We start from the raw sequence: 17,388 nt of genomic DNA, 5'->3' as shown, positions 1-17,388 counted from the left end.
TACTGGTCACTGACTGCTGTGAATGGGTTTTTAAATCTTCTAGCCCTGAGGCCGTGGTCACTTCAGTTCCAAGATGGACAGAGTAACAGACCTGCTTTTATGACAACATAGTGAGAGGAAGGTGGAGGGAACACTGCCCTAAAATCTTTAATAAGTTACCACCTTCAGCTGGGATCTGGGTTTTATATTTTTTCTCTAGTTGTTTCTATAGTCTGACTTACTAGGAAATAAATGAAGAGGATGCTGACACTGAAGAGCATTTCTCATACCCTTCCTCATTATCTCAGGGTTATTGAATAGCTTTATCATGAGGTCGCTTCCTCAAAGGTGCTTCTCTGAACAGCCTGTTTCACATATCAGTTACATTGCCCTGCATTTGACACTGAACGCACTGCACCTCTTGTTATCACTGAAATGGGATAAAATTAGTCCTTGCCTCGGCTGGCTTAAGGGTGCTCGTAAGACTTCAGTGACAGAGGAGAAATGTGCTTTGTAACATCTGAAGTCTTATTAAGGACTTTGAAGGACAGATATACCTTTTAGACCAGCTAGTATGAGAAGGTAAATTAAAGCAGCATTGGTTTAATAACTTACACTGTTAGACTTAACAGAAATACTTTGGGGACTGTTCACAGTTTTATACCATGTGCTTCTTTTTTTTTTTGAGATGGAGTCTTGCTGTATCACCCAGGCTGGTGAGATCTCAGCTCACTGAAACCTCTGCCTCCCGAGTTCTAGCAATTCTCCTGCTTCAGCCCCCAGAGTAGCTGGGATTACAGGCGTGCGCTACCACCTCCAGCTAATTTTTGTATTTTTAGTACAGACAGGGTTTCACCATGTTGACCAGGCTGGTCTTGACCTCTCAACCTCAAGTGATCCTCCCGCCTCAGCCTCCCACAGTGTTGGGATTATAGGCGTGAGCCACCATGCCCGGCCATATACCATGTGCTCTTTTTACCACTAGACGCTACCATTAACTTCACTTGAGAATTGATACATAACTTCATAATGACAATAATGCTGATGGAGAGTTGAAGGTTTTGCATGATCTTGAAAGCTTGGGACTAATAATACTGTCAATCTCCCATGCAGGGAGCTTTACCAACATTAGTCCTTCAGGTGACCAAAGTGGCTGTTTGGGATGTCTGCTATCTGATGGTAAATGGAAACTCGAACATCTTTCAAACTGTCTGCCTTGTTTACTCTTCTCAAGGTCTCTCTTCCTCTAATCTCTCCAACTTGTTGTTGTCATCATCATCATCTTCATCATCTTCATCTAACACTTGAAGAGCGCTTACTATGTATCAGGGAGCCTTGAGTGCTTTACACATGGGGATTTATTCAATTTTCTTAACAGCCTCCTTTTAAAGATAAGGAGACTGAGGCCCAAGAAAGTTGAGGAACTGGTCCAGGCTCCTATAGCAAATTATAAGGCGGGGATTTAAACCGAGGTCATGTGGTCTCAGAGTTCCTGTCTTAACAGCTGTGCGGAGCTACCCATCTCGCATTGTTTCACGTGCCTGGCCCCTGGAAGCTTGGGCCTTAATCCTGAATGTTGAAATCTCAAAAGATCAAAAGCCCTGAAGTCTAAAATCCCTCACGTCGTATTTTTGGGATTTCAACATTCAGGATCATGGCACCTGGGATTGTGTCTTTTGGGATTGTGATCAGCACTGGGTCCCAGGAATCTTCAGAGACACTAAAAATTTCTAAAAACCTGCATCTGTTCCCTTGAAGGTTTGAAAAACAGATTCCATTCGGGGACATTTTCTCATTATCAATGACTTCTATCCTCTCAGTTTCTGTTTCTCTCTCAGAAAAAAAAAAAAAAAAAAAAATTCCTCCCCTTGCTTAGGATACCCGGAATGGACAGGGACTGTGGGAGGAAATGCAGAAACATCAGAACCGGCCAAGCTGGGGACACGCAAGGCCTCAGCACCACAGGCTTCTGGGAAAGGGGACTGCAAACCTCTCCTGAGAAAGAGCAAAGGCCTGGGCAGTGAGGTCTGGGTGTCTAAGGAACTTCCACCACTGCAGTCTCATCTGCTGCAGCCAGATGGAGAGGTAGAATGCAGGAAGGCAGGAAAGCCACATCACAGAACTCACGTCAGGCTGACAGCATTTCCAGAGGTCTCTGCTGTTCCTCCCAAGAGGGCTGGCAAAAGGGAGGAGGTCACCCAGGCCTCAGCCGGTTGTGAGGGGCTGATGTGACTTGAACACCATACGGACGCCAGGGATTTACTTCCCCCCAGGCCCGATCTTGAGCAGAAAGAAGGGATAGGTGTAGGACGGAGTGGGGAAAACCCACTTTTGAAGTCTCACCTTTGTGGATCCATATTCCGCAGTGGGAAGCACGCTAGGTCCATGCCCTAAAGATAGTGGTGTGTGTGCTGCTTCAGACAGGGATTGCTTGGGACCTGCAAGGGGAAGAGGAGGTTGGCGAGTGGATCCGGTTATAGAGCATAGGGATGGTATAAGCAAAGGAAAAGATAGAAACTGACACGTACATGAATGTGTGTTTTGACACCTCGCTTGTTTTACTTAAGGATTTCTGCTTATCTTTTCTAGCGGCAGTGTCCTGGTTAAACGGATGTTCAGGCCCATGGAAGAGGAGTTTGGTCCAGTGCCTTCAAAGCAGATGAAAGAAGAAGGGACAAAGCGAGGTATCTCTCCTGCTGGGGCATGCCCTCCCAGAAGGGATGCGGGGTGTCTCTCCCAAGAAGAGTTTGCAGCCCTCTTGCCCAGGCCCCCATGGCTCTGTGCCAGCCTGGTGACTTTCTCTTCACACAGGAAGTCCACAGTCTTCTCCTTTGCTTTAAACTCTGTCCTTTCAACACCTTAAGGAAACATTTGTTATTCCTGGGTGCTAGTTCTTTCCTTTGCCTTGGGAGAACGTAATGAATAAACAGACTCATCAAGCAGCCGGGTACAAGGTTAAGAATGAAACTCTTGCTGTGTGGATGTGACAGTCACACCTCATAAGAACTAGCGATTGAGCCTCATTTGATACATGCAAACAATTCATCTCACCCAAATAAATGAGCCTCAGGTTTCTGTGGCATCACCACTTACTCATTTTCTCCCAGTCAAGGGTCTTATTCTGCTTCACCAAGAGGGTAAGAAACAAAGCTTGACTGTGTTCATGTCTTGCCCAACATGTCAATACCGTATACGATTCCATGCCCTTCCTTGGAGTAAGAGGAAAGTGTGTGGGTGCACATTTCCCCCAATATCCTGATGCAGCCAACACTGAGGAGGCTTATAGAGACCCAAGACCTACCAGTATTGGATTTTTTTCTTTTTTTGGGGGGGGGAGACAGGGTCTTGCTCTGTCACCCAGGAGGTAGTGCAGTAGCACAATCACAGCTCACTGCAGCGTCGACCTGCTGGCTTTCAGCTATCCTCCCACCTCAGCCTCCTGAGCAGCTGCGACTACAGGCATGTACCACCATGTCTGGCTAATTTGTCTAATGTTTTGTAGAGATGAGGTCTCAATATGTTGCCCAGGTCTCAAACTTGTGAACTCAAGCTATCCTCCTGCCTGAGTCTACCAGCAGTACAGATTTTTTTTTTTTTTTTTTGACAAAGTCTTGCTCTGTTGCCAGGCTGGGGTGCAGTGGCATGCTCTTGGCTAACTGCAACCTCCACCTCTTGGGTTCAAGCAATTCTTCTGCCTCAGTCTCCCGCGTAGCTGGGACTACAGGCACGCGCCACCACGCCCAGCTAATTTTTGTATTTTTGGTAGAGACGGGGTTTCACCATGTTGGCCAGGATGGTCTCGATCTCTTCACCTCGTGATCCACCCGCCTTAGCCTCCCAAAGTGCTGTGCAGACTTTTAATGAGTCAGTTCTCCATGTTAAATATGCCCAACATCTGCATAGGCTTAAGTACTTTGTTATTGAGAAATTTTATTTTTTTCCTGTTTGTTGTAATGGGATTTGCATTGTGGTCAAGAGAACCCCTCTGTAGCCTGCCACAGCCACCCACAGTTGTGTGACCTTGGAGGGGTTCCTCACACTTCTGCTCCTCGGCGTCCTCATCTGTAAAAAGGAGATGGCAGGAGTGCTGTCCTCATAGAGCTGTGTGAGGACTGAGGAGTTAACACCTGGGAGACGCTTCAGGCAGGTACCTCCCACATAGGCAGCACTCTGTGTTCACTGTTGTAACTGTTAGTTTTTATTATTAGTAACTAGTTAAGTGATATTATCATAACTGTGGATAAGTAATTAGTGCTTCACTATTGGATTGAAACAGCATAAATGCATAAATGCTACATTAGAAACATTTAAACCTTTACAAAAATTTCTTTTAAAAAAATTTATTTTTTTGAGACAGAGTCTCATTGTCACCGAGGCTGGAGGGCAGTGGTGTGATTTCAGCTCATTGCAGCCTCCGCCTGCCACTCTCAGGTGATCATCCCACCTCAGCCTCCTGAGTAACTGGGACCGCAGCCACATGACACCATGCCTGGCTAATTTTTTGGTAGAGATAAGGTTTCACCATGTTGGCCAGGCTGGTCTTGAACTCCTGAGCTCAAGTGATCTGCCCACCTCGGCCTTCCAAAGTGCTGGGATTACAGGTGTGAGCCACCATGCCCAGCCAAACCTTTAAAAAAATTTCTAATTTCACAGACTCACCATCAAATATTCCAGTACATTTGAACTTCACTCTTGGATGCCTTTTCTATAGAGTCAGGGCAGTAACATGGACATTAGGAATCACAGAATCACACAGGTGAAATTAATTATGGCTAGCCTTCATACAGAGTGCTTGGAGGTTAATCCAAAGACTGTTTTTCAGATTATTTTGAGATTGTGAAACCAGCACAAAAATTGCCACTAGAAATTGTATTGGGCTGTGGCCTTTGAAACATCTGAATCACAGACACATGAGGGCGCTGTAGCCTTCCAGCAATAAAGGGCACTTTCCCCAGGAGTGACTTTTCTCTGGAAAAGGTCAGTGGAGTTCCTGGGCCCCTTGCTTGGAGCATCCACTGAGCTGGTCTTTGACAAGTAGGGGAATGAGGCTCAATGACTTTGCCTGTTGTTTATTTATTAGAAGTTCTCCAAGAGAGAGAATGGGCATAATTATTACCAACACCGTGATTATTGGTTTTTGCCTTTGTGGCTATTTGTCGAGGTGACTGGGTGGGAGTCCCTTGGGGGCTGCCCGTGTGGCCGCCTGCCTTTGGCTGCACAATGTCTGGGATGCATGATGGTTGTTCTTGCGACTATCAGCAGAGTGATTATTTCAGTCGCTCTGCCACAGACACAGAGTAATGAAAGCTGGCTCCCTGGGAAAGCTGTGGGGGTGGACTGTGAGCCCAGCACACCTTGGGAGTTGCTGTCAACAGGCCCAGCAGGGGAACGGTGGAGCTGCCCTGCCTGGTGCCTCTCGGAGGCCCATCAACACGGCACAATGCTCCCTTTAACACTTTCCAGCCACACCTGAAGCAAGAAGAGCAGCCATATCATTTCAAAGACCACAATTTCAAAAGAAGAGATTTGTAAATCCAGTGGAAGCAGTGCTCATAATAGAATATGGTTTGGGGGACCAGGCTTGGTAGCTCATGCCTGTAATCCCAGCACTTTGGGAGGCTGAGACGGGTGGATCACTTGAGGCCAGGAGTTCGAGACCAGCCTGGCCAACGTGGTAACACCACCTCTCTACTAAAAGTACAAAAACTGAGTCAGGTATGGTGGCACACACCTATAATCCCAGCTACTCAGGAGGCTGAGGCATGAGAATCACTTGAACCTGGAAGGCAGAAGTTGCTGTGAGCCAAGATCATGCCACTGCACCCCAGCCTGGGTGACAGCAAGACTCCGCCTCAAAGAAAAAGAATATACTTTGGGGGTCAGCCTGCTGGAAATTACTTTTTTTCTTTTTTCCTGTTGGGGGCTGCAGAGAGAATTATAGACTGTTTATCTGCAGCAGCAACCAATGGCTTTTTTCCTTGACTTTAATTTTCCTTATCTGGATGTAACTAAGGTCCTGTATTCTAATTATTTTTCCTTGTGCTGCTAACATTGCGTCCTCTTATAATAGCCACTAGGTCATTCGATTATTTTAGCTGAAATGAAGGCTATAAAATATTCCTTCCAAAGAACTAAATTTGGAAATCTTTGGAGACACATTCTATCTATTTAATTGGTGTTTTACTTTTATATTTGGTAAAGACAAGAGACTCAGCAATACTTGTTCATTATTTTCTTTTTCTTTTTTTTTCTTTTCTTCATATACTAACTGAACATCCACTGGCTGCAGAAAGGAAATGCAGGCAGAAGCCGCATGCACCCGTGTAGACTTGGCCCTTGTGAAGCAACCAGCTTTAATGGAGTCCCCCCAGGATTGGGAGGAGGGGGAGGAGGTGGGAGTTTGGATGAGAGCTAATTTCATTTTCTAGCTTCAACGTTGTTCTTCTGGTTGATGGCTCTGTTGGTATCTGAGTGTCACTGGTACCCAGAATTGGCAGGGTTTTTTGACCTCTGCATTTTTCTTGGATGGCCGTGGGGCTTCAGCCTTAACCCTCTTCCTTCCCTCTGAAGTAAGAATCAGAGGCCACATCCCTGGGAGGAGGGAGACCACTCAGTGGGGATGAGGGTGGCCTCTGAATGACACTTCCAAGTTTATTCTGGGAGCTGAGCTGCAACACAACTGCTGTAAGGATGGGGACAGGCAGAAAGGGCAAGGCTGGCAGAAGGAACATCAGCCAGCAGTTGTCACATCTGTGGGACCCTGGGGGAGTGTCTCAGCCTCTCTCTGCCTCAGTATGCACATCTTTAAAGATAGCCGAGACCTCCCTACTATCTCATACTCTCTACATTCTCAAATTCAGAATATTATTTTCAGAGAAATAAATAGAAAAGCTGTACTCCACTTCACTGAGGGCAGTAGAACCATGACGACTGCTTCCCCCACTGCAGGCCCCGGGCTAAGCGTGCCACATGGCTTTTATTTCATTTAACCCTCACAGTAGCCCTGCGAGGCAGATATTATTATCCCTGTTTCACAGAGAAGACCAAGGCTTGGAGAGTTTAAATGACCAGGGCCCACAGCAGGGGTTGCGCTCTGGGGTCAAACCCAGCCCTGTGGGACTCCACATCCTATTCCTCTTCCTCCCCTTGCTCGGACAGTGTCCCGTCTCCCTCCTAGGCCTGTGCACATGCTGGTTATCTGCCTGGAGTTTGCTCTCCCTCTTCTCCCTTTCTCCCCACTGCCCCCACCTAGTCACTTGCCTGCATTGATGCACACGCAATTCACAGGCTGGATCTCTCCTTCAAGGGAACCTTAAAGGAGCTTCCCCCAACCCTTCCAGGTCATGGCCAGGCCCCTATAAGGACTGTTTCCTGTCGTTTTCCTCCATAACCCTGTGTCTAGTTGTCTGCGTATCTGAGGAACACCTGCTTCTCTCAATGGACTGCAGTCTCCTTAAGGACAGGAGCTATGATTTAACTAACACTGCTACAACCCCAACTCCTAGCACACACAATCTATGGGCCCAGGTGGGCATTCAGTAATGTTTGTCAAAGGAACAAATAACACAGAGGAAAGAGGTTGCAGAAAGAGACGTCATATACCCCTCTGGAGAAATTCCAATGGGAACATTCGTGTCAAAGCATCTTAGGGCCAGGTTGTCGGTTTATCTCATCGAATCACTCCTTAACAGTCCCCAGCCACAGGTTGTTTATGGAGATGTCTCAGTCACCCTTGTTGAATGTTATCTGGACCAGGGGTCTGAGGCTTCGCAGGAGGTGCCAGACTCCACCACCTGTGTGATAGGAAACAGTTCCCTGGAGTAGCTGTGAAATTGTGCAGCCCCTCGGTCACGTGGCTCTCTTGCCCTTCTCTTCCAGTGCTCTTGTACGTGAGGAAGGAGACTGACGATGTGTTCGATGCGTTGATGTTGAAGTCTCCCACAGTGAAGGGCCTGATGGAAGCGGTAAGCCATACGCTCCTTTCAGCCTCGAGGAAACCTGCTGTGTTCCCTCTCCTCTGGAATCCATGTACTAACGTGCAGCCACTGAGATGGCTTCAGAATGAGCTTTATACAGAACAAGAAAAACCTGAGATTTGTGGAGGCATTGATCTCACTACTCTCAAGGCTTATTAGCATCTTGAGGAGAAGGAAACGGAAAAACTGCCAATTCCCTGTCAGTTTAAGGCTAATCACAGTTAGATGCTGTGGAGGAAGGTGAAACTGAGTTCTCACTTGTCTCTTGGTATGAAACCAAATTAGATATGATTAACTCCCAAATATATACAAAACAAAAATAATTAAAAAGTGTCTCGCTGGCCGTGATGGTGTAGTCCAAAATAAAAATATGATCTCTTGGTTAAGAAAAAAAAATGAGCCGGGCGCGGTGGCTCACGCCTGTAATCCCAGCACTTTGGGAGGCGGAGGCGGGCGGATAAAGAGGTCAGGAGATCGAGACCATGGTGAAACCCCATCTCTACTAAAAATATAAAAAAATTAGCTGGGTGCGGTGGCGGGTGCCTGCAGTCCCAGCTACTCAGGAGGCTGAGGCAGGAGAATGGCGTGAACCCGGGAGGCGGAGCTTGCAGTGAGCCGAGATCGCGCCACTATACTGCAGTCTGGGCAACAGAGCGAGACTCTGTCTCAAAAAAAAAAAAAAAAAAAAAAAAAAGAAAAAAAAATGATGCAGAATTATAGTGATTTGCAGTAAGACTTTTTCTTCCTACCCATGGTCTTATCTAGTATTACCCAACTTGGGCTCACAAGAAGTTATTTTACATTTTGTTTATATGTTATTCACCTGAATATAACCTCAGTAGAACTCTACTTTGAATACACTCTCTAACTGCCTCCACTCCCACCCCCACCCCCACACCCCACCATTGCCCCATACAACTATATTGTAGAAGATTTGTTTTTTTGTTGTGATAGAGCCAGGAACACAGTTCAACATTATTGGTTGGTTCGGAAAACTGCTACATTGGAGAATCTTGGCTTATGAAGCCAAATGTTAAACTATATGGGATAGTTCCTAGAAGTGGAATCACAGCATTTCTTTCATTTGGGATACTCTTTTTTGAGCTTCCTTTGTGTTATAGTATAAATCAGGACTTCACACTTTTTATGATTAAATAATATTCCGTTGTGTAAATATACCACATTTTGTATTTCCATTTATCAGTTGATGAACATTGGAATTTTTCTACCTTTTGGCTATTGTGAATACTGCTACTATGAGCATTCATGGACAAGTTTGGTTTGAATACTTGTTTCCAATTCTTTTGGGTATGTTCCAAGGCATGGAATTGCTCAGCCAGATTCAAAAAGCCACATGTGGTATGATTCAATTTATAGAACATGTTCAGAATAAGCAAATCCGTAGAGACAAAAGGCAGGTTAGTGGTTGCCAGAGGATGGGGGTAGGAGGTGGAGCATCTGCTTAATGGGTTTTCTTTGGGAGGGATGAAAATGTTGTGGAATTAGATAGAGGTGATGATTGTACAATATTGTGAATCTACTAAACAGCACTGAATAATACGCTTTAAAATGGTTAAAATGGTGAATTGTGATATCTATTTATCTGTCTATCTAGTATTCATTGTTCACCAGAAAGTTTTTAAAACTGTGTAGGAATGTTATCGATGTCATCGCGCTGCCCTCCGTGATCTGTTGTTAACAAGTCCCGAAGCAATTCCAAGCAGAACACTAAGGACCTCCGTCTAAGAAACACACTGATGGAGGGTTAGGTCATCTTTTTTGTTACACAGGATTTTTTCATAGGATGGAGTTTGTTGTTACTGGATCTACTTCACATTAAGGACAAACAAAAACAGAAATCAATGCCACAAAGATATGATCTGTATCTCTTAAAATAAACCAAGATTTTTAAAATGAGTCTAAGATCGCTAGAGGATAGACTAAGCTGGAAGCTCACAAAATATTCAGACCTCTCTGGACAACTTTGGATAATTTCATACTCCAGTCTAGCCTTTAAGACCATATTACCAAAACTGACTTAACTGGGACCGTGGTATTTGAAAACCACAGAAGCGGTCGCTTAAATGCATATTCTCTGACTTCAACTCTAGAGATTCTGATACTTCTGAATTGCAGGTAGATCAGGGAAGGGAGGAAGTGGGGATCAGGAACCTTTACTTTTAACGAGCTCCTGAGGATATTCTGAGATGAGCTAGGTGCGGGAACCTCTGATTTAGACCATTTCTTCCTTTTTCCTTGGTGTCTTTTCTTTGCTTTCCATGGCATCTGACCAGTTGTATAAGTGTTCTGTAGATGGAGTTGGACTGGATCACAGTGGAACTCAATGTCACCTTCACTCCCATCTAAGCAGTAGTTCAGCAACCTCTGCCTACCCTGCCCGCCACAGCAGCATCTGGCTGTTGATCCCTTTTAGTGGGAGCTCATTACACCTGCCTCACTTTGGTTAGCTGAAGGTACAGGGTGAGGAGTGGGGATGTATCCTTTGACCCTGTAAGCCACAGAAAAGTCAGGTTCCCTAGGCTGGCTCTGGTCAGATTTCTTAGGGCAATTCTTATTTCATCTCCCCTTTATGTCTAAAAAGAAAAGGTTTCACTGAAGCACCAACACAAGCTATCTCCTTGCTTCCTAAGTTATGCAAATGGGAAAGCTGTGCAAGAGAAGTTCCTCCAGGATCCTCGGGTGATGCAGTCTGGAATGACAAAGCAGCCCCGCCAACTTGGGGGCAGCCATGAAGGACAGCAGGCTCTGTGTAAGCGAGGGCGTAAGCATGCTGTGAAATAAGGTGATAGAATTTTCAAGAACAGTGGCTCCCGCTCACTGTAGTTTTACCCTAAGTTTATTTGGGACCTGGGTGGGGTAAGACAGGGTTTCCTTTCAGGGTGTGGGTTCTCTTTAGACCAGGACCTTACTAGTGCATGACACTTTACCATAGTGACACTTACCAGTGCACACTCGTATATTGGTAATATGCATGTGTATAATATAAATATATGCAATATGACATTGTGTATCTATATTGATATATACAAATGTATATTGGTAGCGTGTGTGTGTGTGTAAAATAAAACAAACACGTGTACTATACAGACAGTATAGCTTAGGGGTCAGCATATGGGCTTGGCCTCAGAAAACCTGTGTTCAATTTCTGACTGTGCCTCTTGCTAGCTGGACAAGTTTCTTAACCTCTTCTTCATTGTTAAAATGGAAATGATAGTACTACCTCCCTCGTGGGATTGTTGTGAGGATTAAATGAGACAACAGAGATCTGAAACTCTGCCTGGCCCCTGGTATATACCAAGTCCACAGTTAAATTAGCCTTTGTTACTGAATCATTGTTTGGGTAGAAATCCTCAGATTTTGGATTTCTCAAGTACTCCTTTCCTACAGTCCAAAAGGCAGAATGTTATTTTTACTCATGATTCCATTATGTAATATACCACAAATTTGAAATTTCAGAGGAGGCACGGGGCTGTGGAAATGGTGCAGGTATCTGCATCTGAAACTCCGAAGTCATGTGGGGAGGTCCTCTCTCCTGAGCCCAGAGGCACAAAGCTGCTCCCAAGAAAGATCTTTACGCCCCACAGTCCAAAGCCCCACGTTAAACAAAGTCTCAAGACAAAAAGGCAACGTGACCCTGGCCTCCATGTTTTGTTTTGACTTTTAATTTCAAAATAATATCATTGTGAGGGGGCTTAAAGTTTTTAACAGCGGAAAGTTATATAGACAGAAATAATGCTCAGTGAGTAGAAAAGGAAAAAACCTTAACTTTTAAGAAAACGTGATTAATCAAGAGATTTTATGCTTGACCTGAGGCCATCACTTTGAACTCTGTCACTGGTTGAAAATGGCTTCCCATAAACACAAACATAGTTCCCTACTCATTACTGTGAGGAACTCAAGACCAGCTTGGCCAACGTGGTGAAACCCCGTCTCTACCAAAAAAATTAGCTGAGTGTGTTGGCATGTGCTGTAGTCCCAGCTACTTAAGAGGCTGAGGCAAGAGAATCACTTGAACATGGGAGGCAGAGTTTGCGGTGAGCTGAGATTGTGCCACCACACTCCAGACTGGGTGACAGAGTGACTCTGTCTCAAAAAAAAAAAAAAACAAAAACAAAAACAAAGATGCCATCCCAGAACCCCACCCATGATCTTCAGAATCAGATTCTATAGGGGTAGGCCCAGGAATTAGCACTGGTAACAAGCTTCCTGGTTGAATTGAAGCACATTAATGTGAGAGCCACTAGCTGGTGTGTACCTTGGCTGGGAACTGGTATTAGAGTCTGATTCTGCCCTAAGGTCCTACATGCAGTATTCACTTAGGATGGTAATAAGTCACCTTATGACACTCTTTTGGTTGCACATGCTGCAAAGGTAGTTTTAAACCAAGACATGGCCCTACAGACTATTATTTCATAACCCCATCCCAGCGGATTTTAGGAATTGGCCTGGGTCTAGGCTATCACCTTCATCAAGGGCTTGGGAAGACCAAGTGCTTTCTGTTGAGAAAGGAACTCATAGTCTTCCAGGGCCAGCAGAATTCACAACTCCAAATGTAAAAGTATGCCTTGTGTGAGTCTTGCAATTGTTTTGGAAATAGAAACACCTGCTTCATATCAATATTCACATTGTTTTGCTCTCTTCCTGAACTAATTATTGAAAGGTTGATTGTGCCTCAACTTCCTTATCTATAAAATGAAGTCATCAACAGCATTCAATGAGTTTAACACACATATTCAGTAGATATTAACTGAGTAGATGATGGCAATGATGTTGATGATGCAGCTATTTCCACATTAGGGATATTTGAATTGCCTTCCATTGGAGAACCTGCTCTTATTGCTCCTGTTGAACACCCAACTCCCTATCCTCAGCCAGGCATTATTTAAGTGTAGAAGAAAGTCTGAACTGGAGAATAAAGAGCCAAAAAAATTTTTTTTGGCAATTGGTGGTGAAATGTGGATTTGTCATCTTGATAGAATAGTGTTGCCACCTTCCTTCCAAGGAACTTAGGGTTGAGTCAGAAGGTGTCACATCAGGCAGATTTGTTGAACAGTTTGGCGATGGTGATAGTGTTCCTACAGCCTACACGGGTTTCCTGGAGTCTGTAATTTAAGCCACTTGATAGGATGGAGTTCTGTTATTTAAGAAATCAGGCTGTTCTTACACTCAGCAGACATTATGTTCTTCCTTGAGATAATATTTTTGAGTTTGCCTTCATTAAACAAGTCTCCAGGCCGGGCGTGGTGGCTCACACCTGTAATCCCAACACTTTGGGAGGCTGAGGCAGGCGGATCACCTGAGGTCAGGAGTTTGAGACCAGCCTGGACAATATGGAGAAACCCCGTTTCTACTAAAAATACAAAATTATCCAGGTGTGGTTTTGCATGCCTGTAATGCCAGCGACTAGGGAGGCTGAGGCAGGAGAATCACTTGAACCTGGGAGGCAGAGGTTGCGGTAAGCCGAGATCGCGCCACTGTACTCCAACCTGGGCAACAAGAGCGAAACTCCATCTAAAAAAAGAAAAAGAAAAAGAAGTCTCCATGTAAGAGTGAGGTCAGGACACTGCCATTAAGTGCAAGTGCAGCAGCATGAGAGGAGATGGTAGACTGGGGAACTTGACTGACTCGATTCAAATCATGACTGTGTAGTCTTGAGTATGTCCATTTTTGAATATTTGGTTTTCTTCCTTGCAACATGTGAAAAACGCCTACCATGTTTTGTTTTGTTTGTACTACCCTTGACCTCTTACTGTTTTGGAAAGAACTCTTGACCACAACAAAGAGGAACGTAATTATGGTTTAATCTATGCCAAGTTGAGTCACTTTTCTGTATTATTCTTCTTATTCAGTAGTCCTAAACCCCCAGACCCTCATTTCACCTGCCAGAAAATCCTTATCTATACAGATCTATACACCCAGATAGAACAAGAAAAAAAGTTATCTATCAGCCAGATGTTACTAAATATTCCCATACTTGGTATCATTTGGAGAATATAGACTATTTTTCTTTTCATTTGCATGTTTAGTATTACATCAATCAAGCCATCCACATAATTTTGATGATTCAATTTGGCTTCTTTATTGTTATAATTAGGTTTTAAACTGCTTTTTAAAGACAAAGAATTTGGTGGTGGTGATGGTGGTAGTGAGATGAGTTTCCAATTCTTTTTTTTCTGCATTTCTAGTGATTTTTACCTAGTAATCTTACAAATAAAGCATCTCTGGCCACTACCTTCTGGCTAATCCCCAAGGCCAGCAGGGCCACTCATACCTCAGGGCCTTTGCACTTGCTGTTCCTTCTGCCAGAAATGCCCTTCCTCCATAGGGACAAGGCTCACTTCCTCCAGGCCGCTGCTCACATGTTGCTTTATCAGATGGGCCTTTCCAGCCCACCTATGTAAATAGCATCTTCATCACTCTCTGTCATTCATAACACTTACCACCACTTGACATAGTTATATTTGTTCCATGTTTATCGTTTCTCTCTTCCCCAGTTGAATGTCAAGTTCATGAGATCAGGGGCTGTGTTTCTTTTCTGTGGTGTATTCCCAGAGCCTTCAGCATAAGTTGACTGAATTGGGTATCTGCTGTATGTGTACCCCTAGACTGAGTGCTGTGGGTGGCATGATATTCACATCCCTTGCTTCATTGGATTCTTACAATATCCCCATGAACATGGCAGGTAAATAGCATCATCACTACCTTACAGATGTAGAAACTGAGGTCCAGAAGGGGTGGTTTCCAAAGTGCTGATAGCTCCACAAATTGATAGAGCCAACTTAAGTCCTCAAGCAATTTTAAGCCCAATTAGGGAGACATTTACAACTGGAAAGTTATCACAAGAAGGATAAACATTCCCAATCACAGCTCACCACATCTAAAGGAAAAGAGATTAGGCAATACTAGGCCATTAGGCAAGAAGTAGTCTGTGTGTTGTTGATCCCATGCAGTCAGAGAGCTGAGCTGGTCAAGTTACTCAACCTTTCTACACTCCAGTGTCATCACTTCTGAAATGAGAATAATAATGAGATAATATTATGAGGATAATAAAATGGGATATAGGATTGGTGTGAGGATAAATGAGTGTGTATACATGGTACTTAGAGTAACACACAGAAATTATAAATGAGTATATACCATGTGTGTGTGTCCATGTGTCTGCGTGTGTGTCTGTTAGTGTATTTTATGTGTCTAACACACACACACACACACACATATATATATATATACACACATACAGACAATGACTGTGAGTACTATGAGGTGGAGAGACAGACTATGTTTCCCCTAAGGCAAAGAGGCTAGAGAAAGGGATAGGGATGTTCTCTCTGGTGAAGCTAGCTGATGTCTACAAAGAAAAAGGTTGCTCATGGCCTTAGTGGCACCCACTTTTTGTCCAACTGTGTCATTCATGGATGGAGGTGATTCATGAATCCTACCTGGTTCTCCTGACAGGTCAAACACATACACCTAGGAAGCATTTACAAGCAAGAGTCCACTGCTTTTTTGATATATATCTTAAGCGCCCCCAATGAATGAACAGCGTATCACTCCACATAAAAACAATTAAAAGTAACTGACTTCCAGAGCAGGCAGTTCTGTTGTATGCCTCTAGAGAAGGCTGACTGAATCCTATATTGGTCCATCACTTCTGCCTATCACATACATGAGGTTTCTGGGCAAAGAACTTTCCACAGAATAAAAGTCTAAAAATTCTAGATCATCAGGCAACCAATAACACATTGATGAGACATCTCCAAGATCTAGAATCATCCTGGGTGTCAAGGAAGTCTTTGGGGTTTTTACAAATATTGATAATGCACTTTTTATAAAGTGTACTTTTAATAAAAATGCATGCTCAGTTGAGACAACTTGAAAAACACAAAGAAAAAAACCTAAGCACTCCGAATCACCCTGTTCCAACAGAACGATCATGTGCCACACGTTTTCATTCATAGAAGGATTGTTGTGTGGGTGATGTCATCCAGCCCCTGGGCAGAAGGAATTTTCTGCCACCCCTGACAGATGGCCAGCTTCCTCTGCATGATGATATCCTGCCTGGTCTCACTTTCCAGGGTTCTGAATTTGGCAAAGCGCATCTCCCTGATGTGCATGGAGGCAGGGAACACTGTCCCAGGGTGGCACATTTGTAAGTTGCCTTTGATGCTGAGAGTTGCACTGAGAGCAGGACTTTGCCCTCCTGGAGGCAGAGGTTTCACTTTTGCCAGTTGCTTCTTTGTACAGGATAGGGTCTGTGAGTCTTGTCCCCAAACCATCTCAACATATGCCCATCTTCTCTAGCAGTTCAGAATCTAAAGCCATCTGCCAGGTTGTTCCCTTTCAAATTCTGTCTCTGCCACTTACTAGCTGAGGGATCCTGGGTGAGTTACTGACTGATAGGAAGCCTCAGTTCTCTAATCTGAGAAACAGAGCTTACAAAAGCACTAATTCCATTCTCATGATGTGAGGACTAAGCAAGTGAATACATGCAAAGCTCCACAAGCCTGTGTGCTGGGGACCCAGGGACTCAATAAATGCTAGCTATGGCTGGTGCCACTGCTACCCTAGATTTTATGCCCCTTACCCAGTTCTGACTTGCATCAGTTGATTTGTGAGCTGAGGTGTTCCCTTTCATGCTTCGGGGAGCTGGGAATCAAACCCCCAAAAAGATAAAACCCAAGCATCAGATTCAGTTTTCTTTCAGAACAGGGGGAACTAACAGATATAAGCTGGTTGATGTTGAGTGGGAAAAAGTTCCTATTTTATTTTTCCATTTTATTTTAAAAAGAAGTTCCAAGTAACACTAACCAGAGTTCAAAGAAGCCAACTCTTGAAGGGCAAGGAAGTCAGAATGGCAGTTAGGTACAGATAACATAGTCTATAGGACTTCCAAGTACGCAACAAGCTCTTATATACAGAAAAATGTTTATTGAGGTGCTTACTTTTTTGTGCCATGGATACCTTTGGCAGTCTGGTGAAATATACGGACCCTTTTCAGAATAATGTTTTAGATGTATAAAATAAAATACATAGGATGATAAAGGAAACTAGTTATATTGATATTTAGTCATCAAAATAATTTTAAAAAGCATGCTTATAATATAGAAATACATGTGCTCCTTATTCATGCATTAAATATGATCCATGGGTGAGACTAATAACTACTATAATTTCAAAGTGATGAATGAATGTAATCAGTATTTTGGAACATCTGCAGGATTCTAATATGACATGAAATATCTGTGATTTCCCTTGTTAAAAAAGACACAGGTACTGCCAATGTTACTTTATGTTCCCGCTTGAAGAAAAGGCTACATTCCGGCCAGGCACAGTGGCTCATGCCTGTAATCCCAGCACTTTGGGAGGTTGAGACAGGTGGATCACGAGGTCAGGAGATCAAGACCATCCTGGC

General features: G+C 44.0%; 2 protein-coding genes across 5 annotated transcripts in view; one reads left to right on the top strand and one right to left on the bottom strand.

Moving 5' to 3' along the window:
• The window catches only part of ZNF706 (zinc finger protein 706), a 664,654-nt gene that overhangs the window by 464,081 nt on the left and 183,185 nt on the right, over positions 1-17,388 (bottom strand). The window lies entirely within an intron of this gene.
• GRHL2 (grainyhead like transcription factor 2) overlaps positions 1-17,388 on the top strand; it is a 184,447-nt gene that overhangs the window by 156,288 nt on the left and 10,771 nt on the right. For both annotated transcript variants that reach the window (XM_050800695.1, XM_050800696.1), the window contains exons 13-14: positions 2,569-2,663; positions 7,858-7,943. In XM_050800695.1, coding sequence (XP_050656652.1) covers positions 2,569-2,663; positions 7,858-7,943 — 181 coding nt within the window. The remainder of the gene's footprint in view (positions 1-2,568; positions 2,664-7,857; positions 7,944-17,388) is intronic.

This window comes from Macaca thibetana, chromosome 8, assembly GCF_024542745.1.
Source record: "Macaca thibetana thibetana isolate TM-01 chromosome 8, ASM2454274v1, whole genome shotgun sequence".
Taxonomy (NCBI): domain Eukaryota; kingdom Metazoa; phylum Chordata; class Mammalia; order Primates; family Cercopithecidae; genus Macaca; species Macaca thibetana.
The sequence above is the reverse complement of the archived record's forward strand: the minus strand, read 5'-3'. Positions and strand labels throughout refer to the sequence as shown.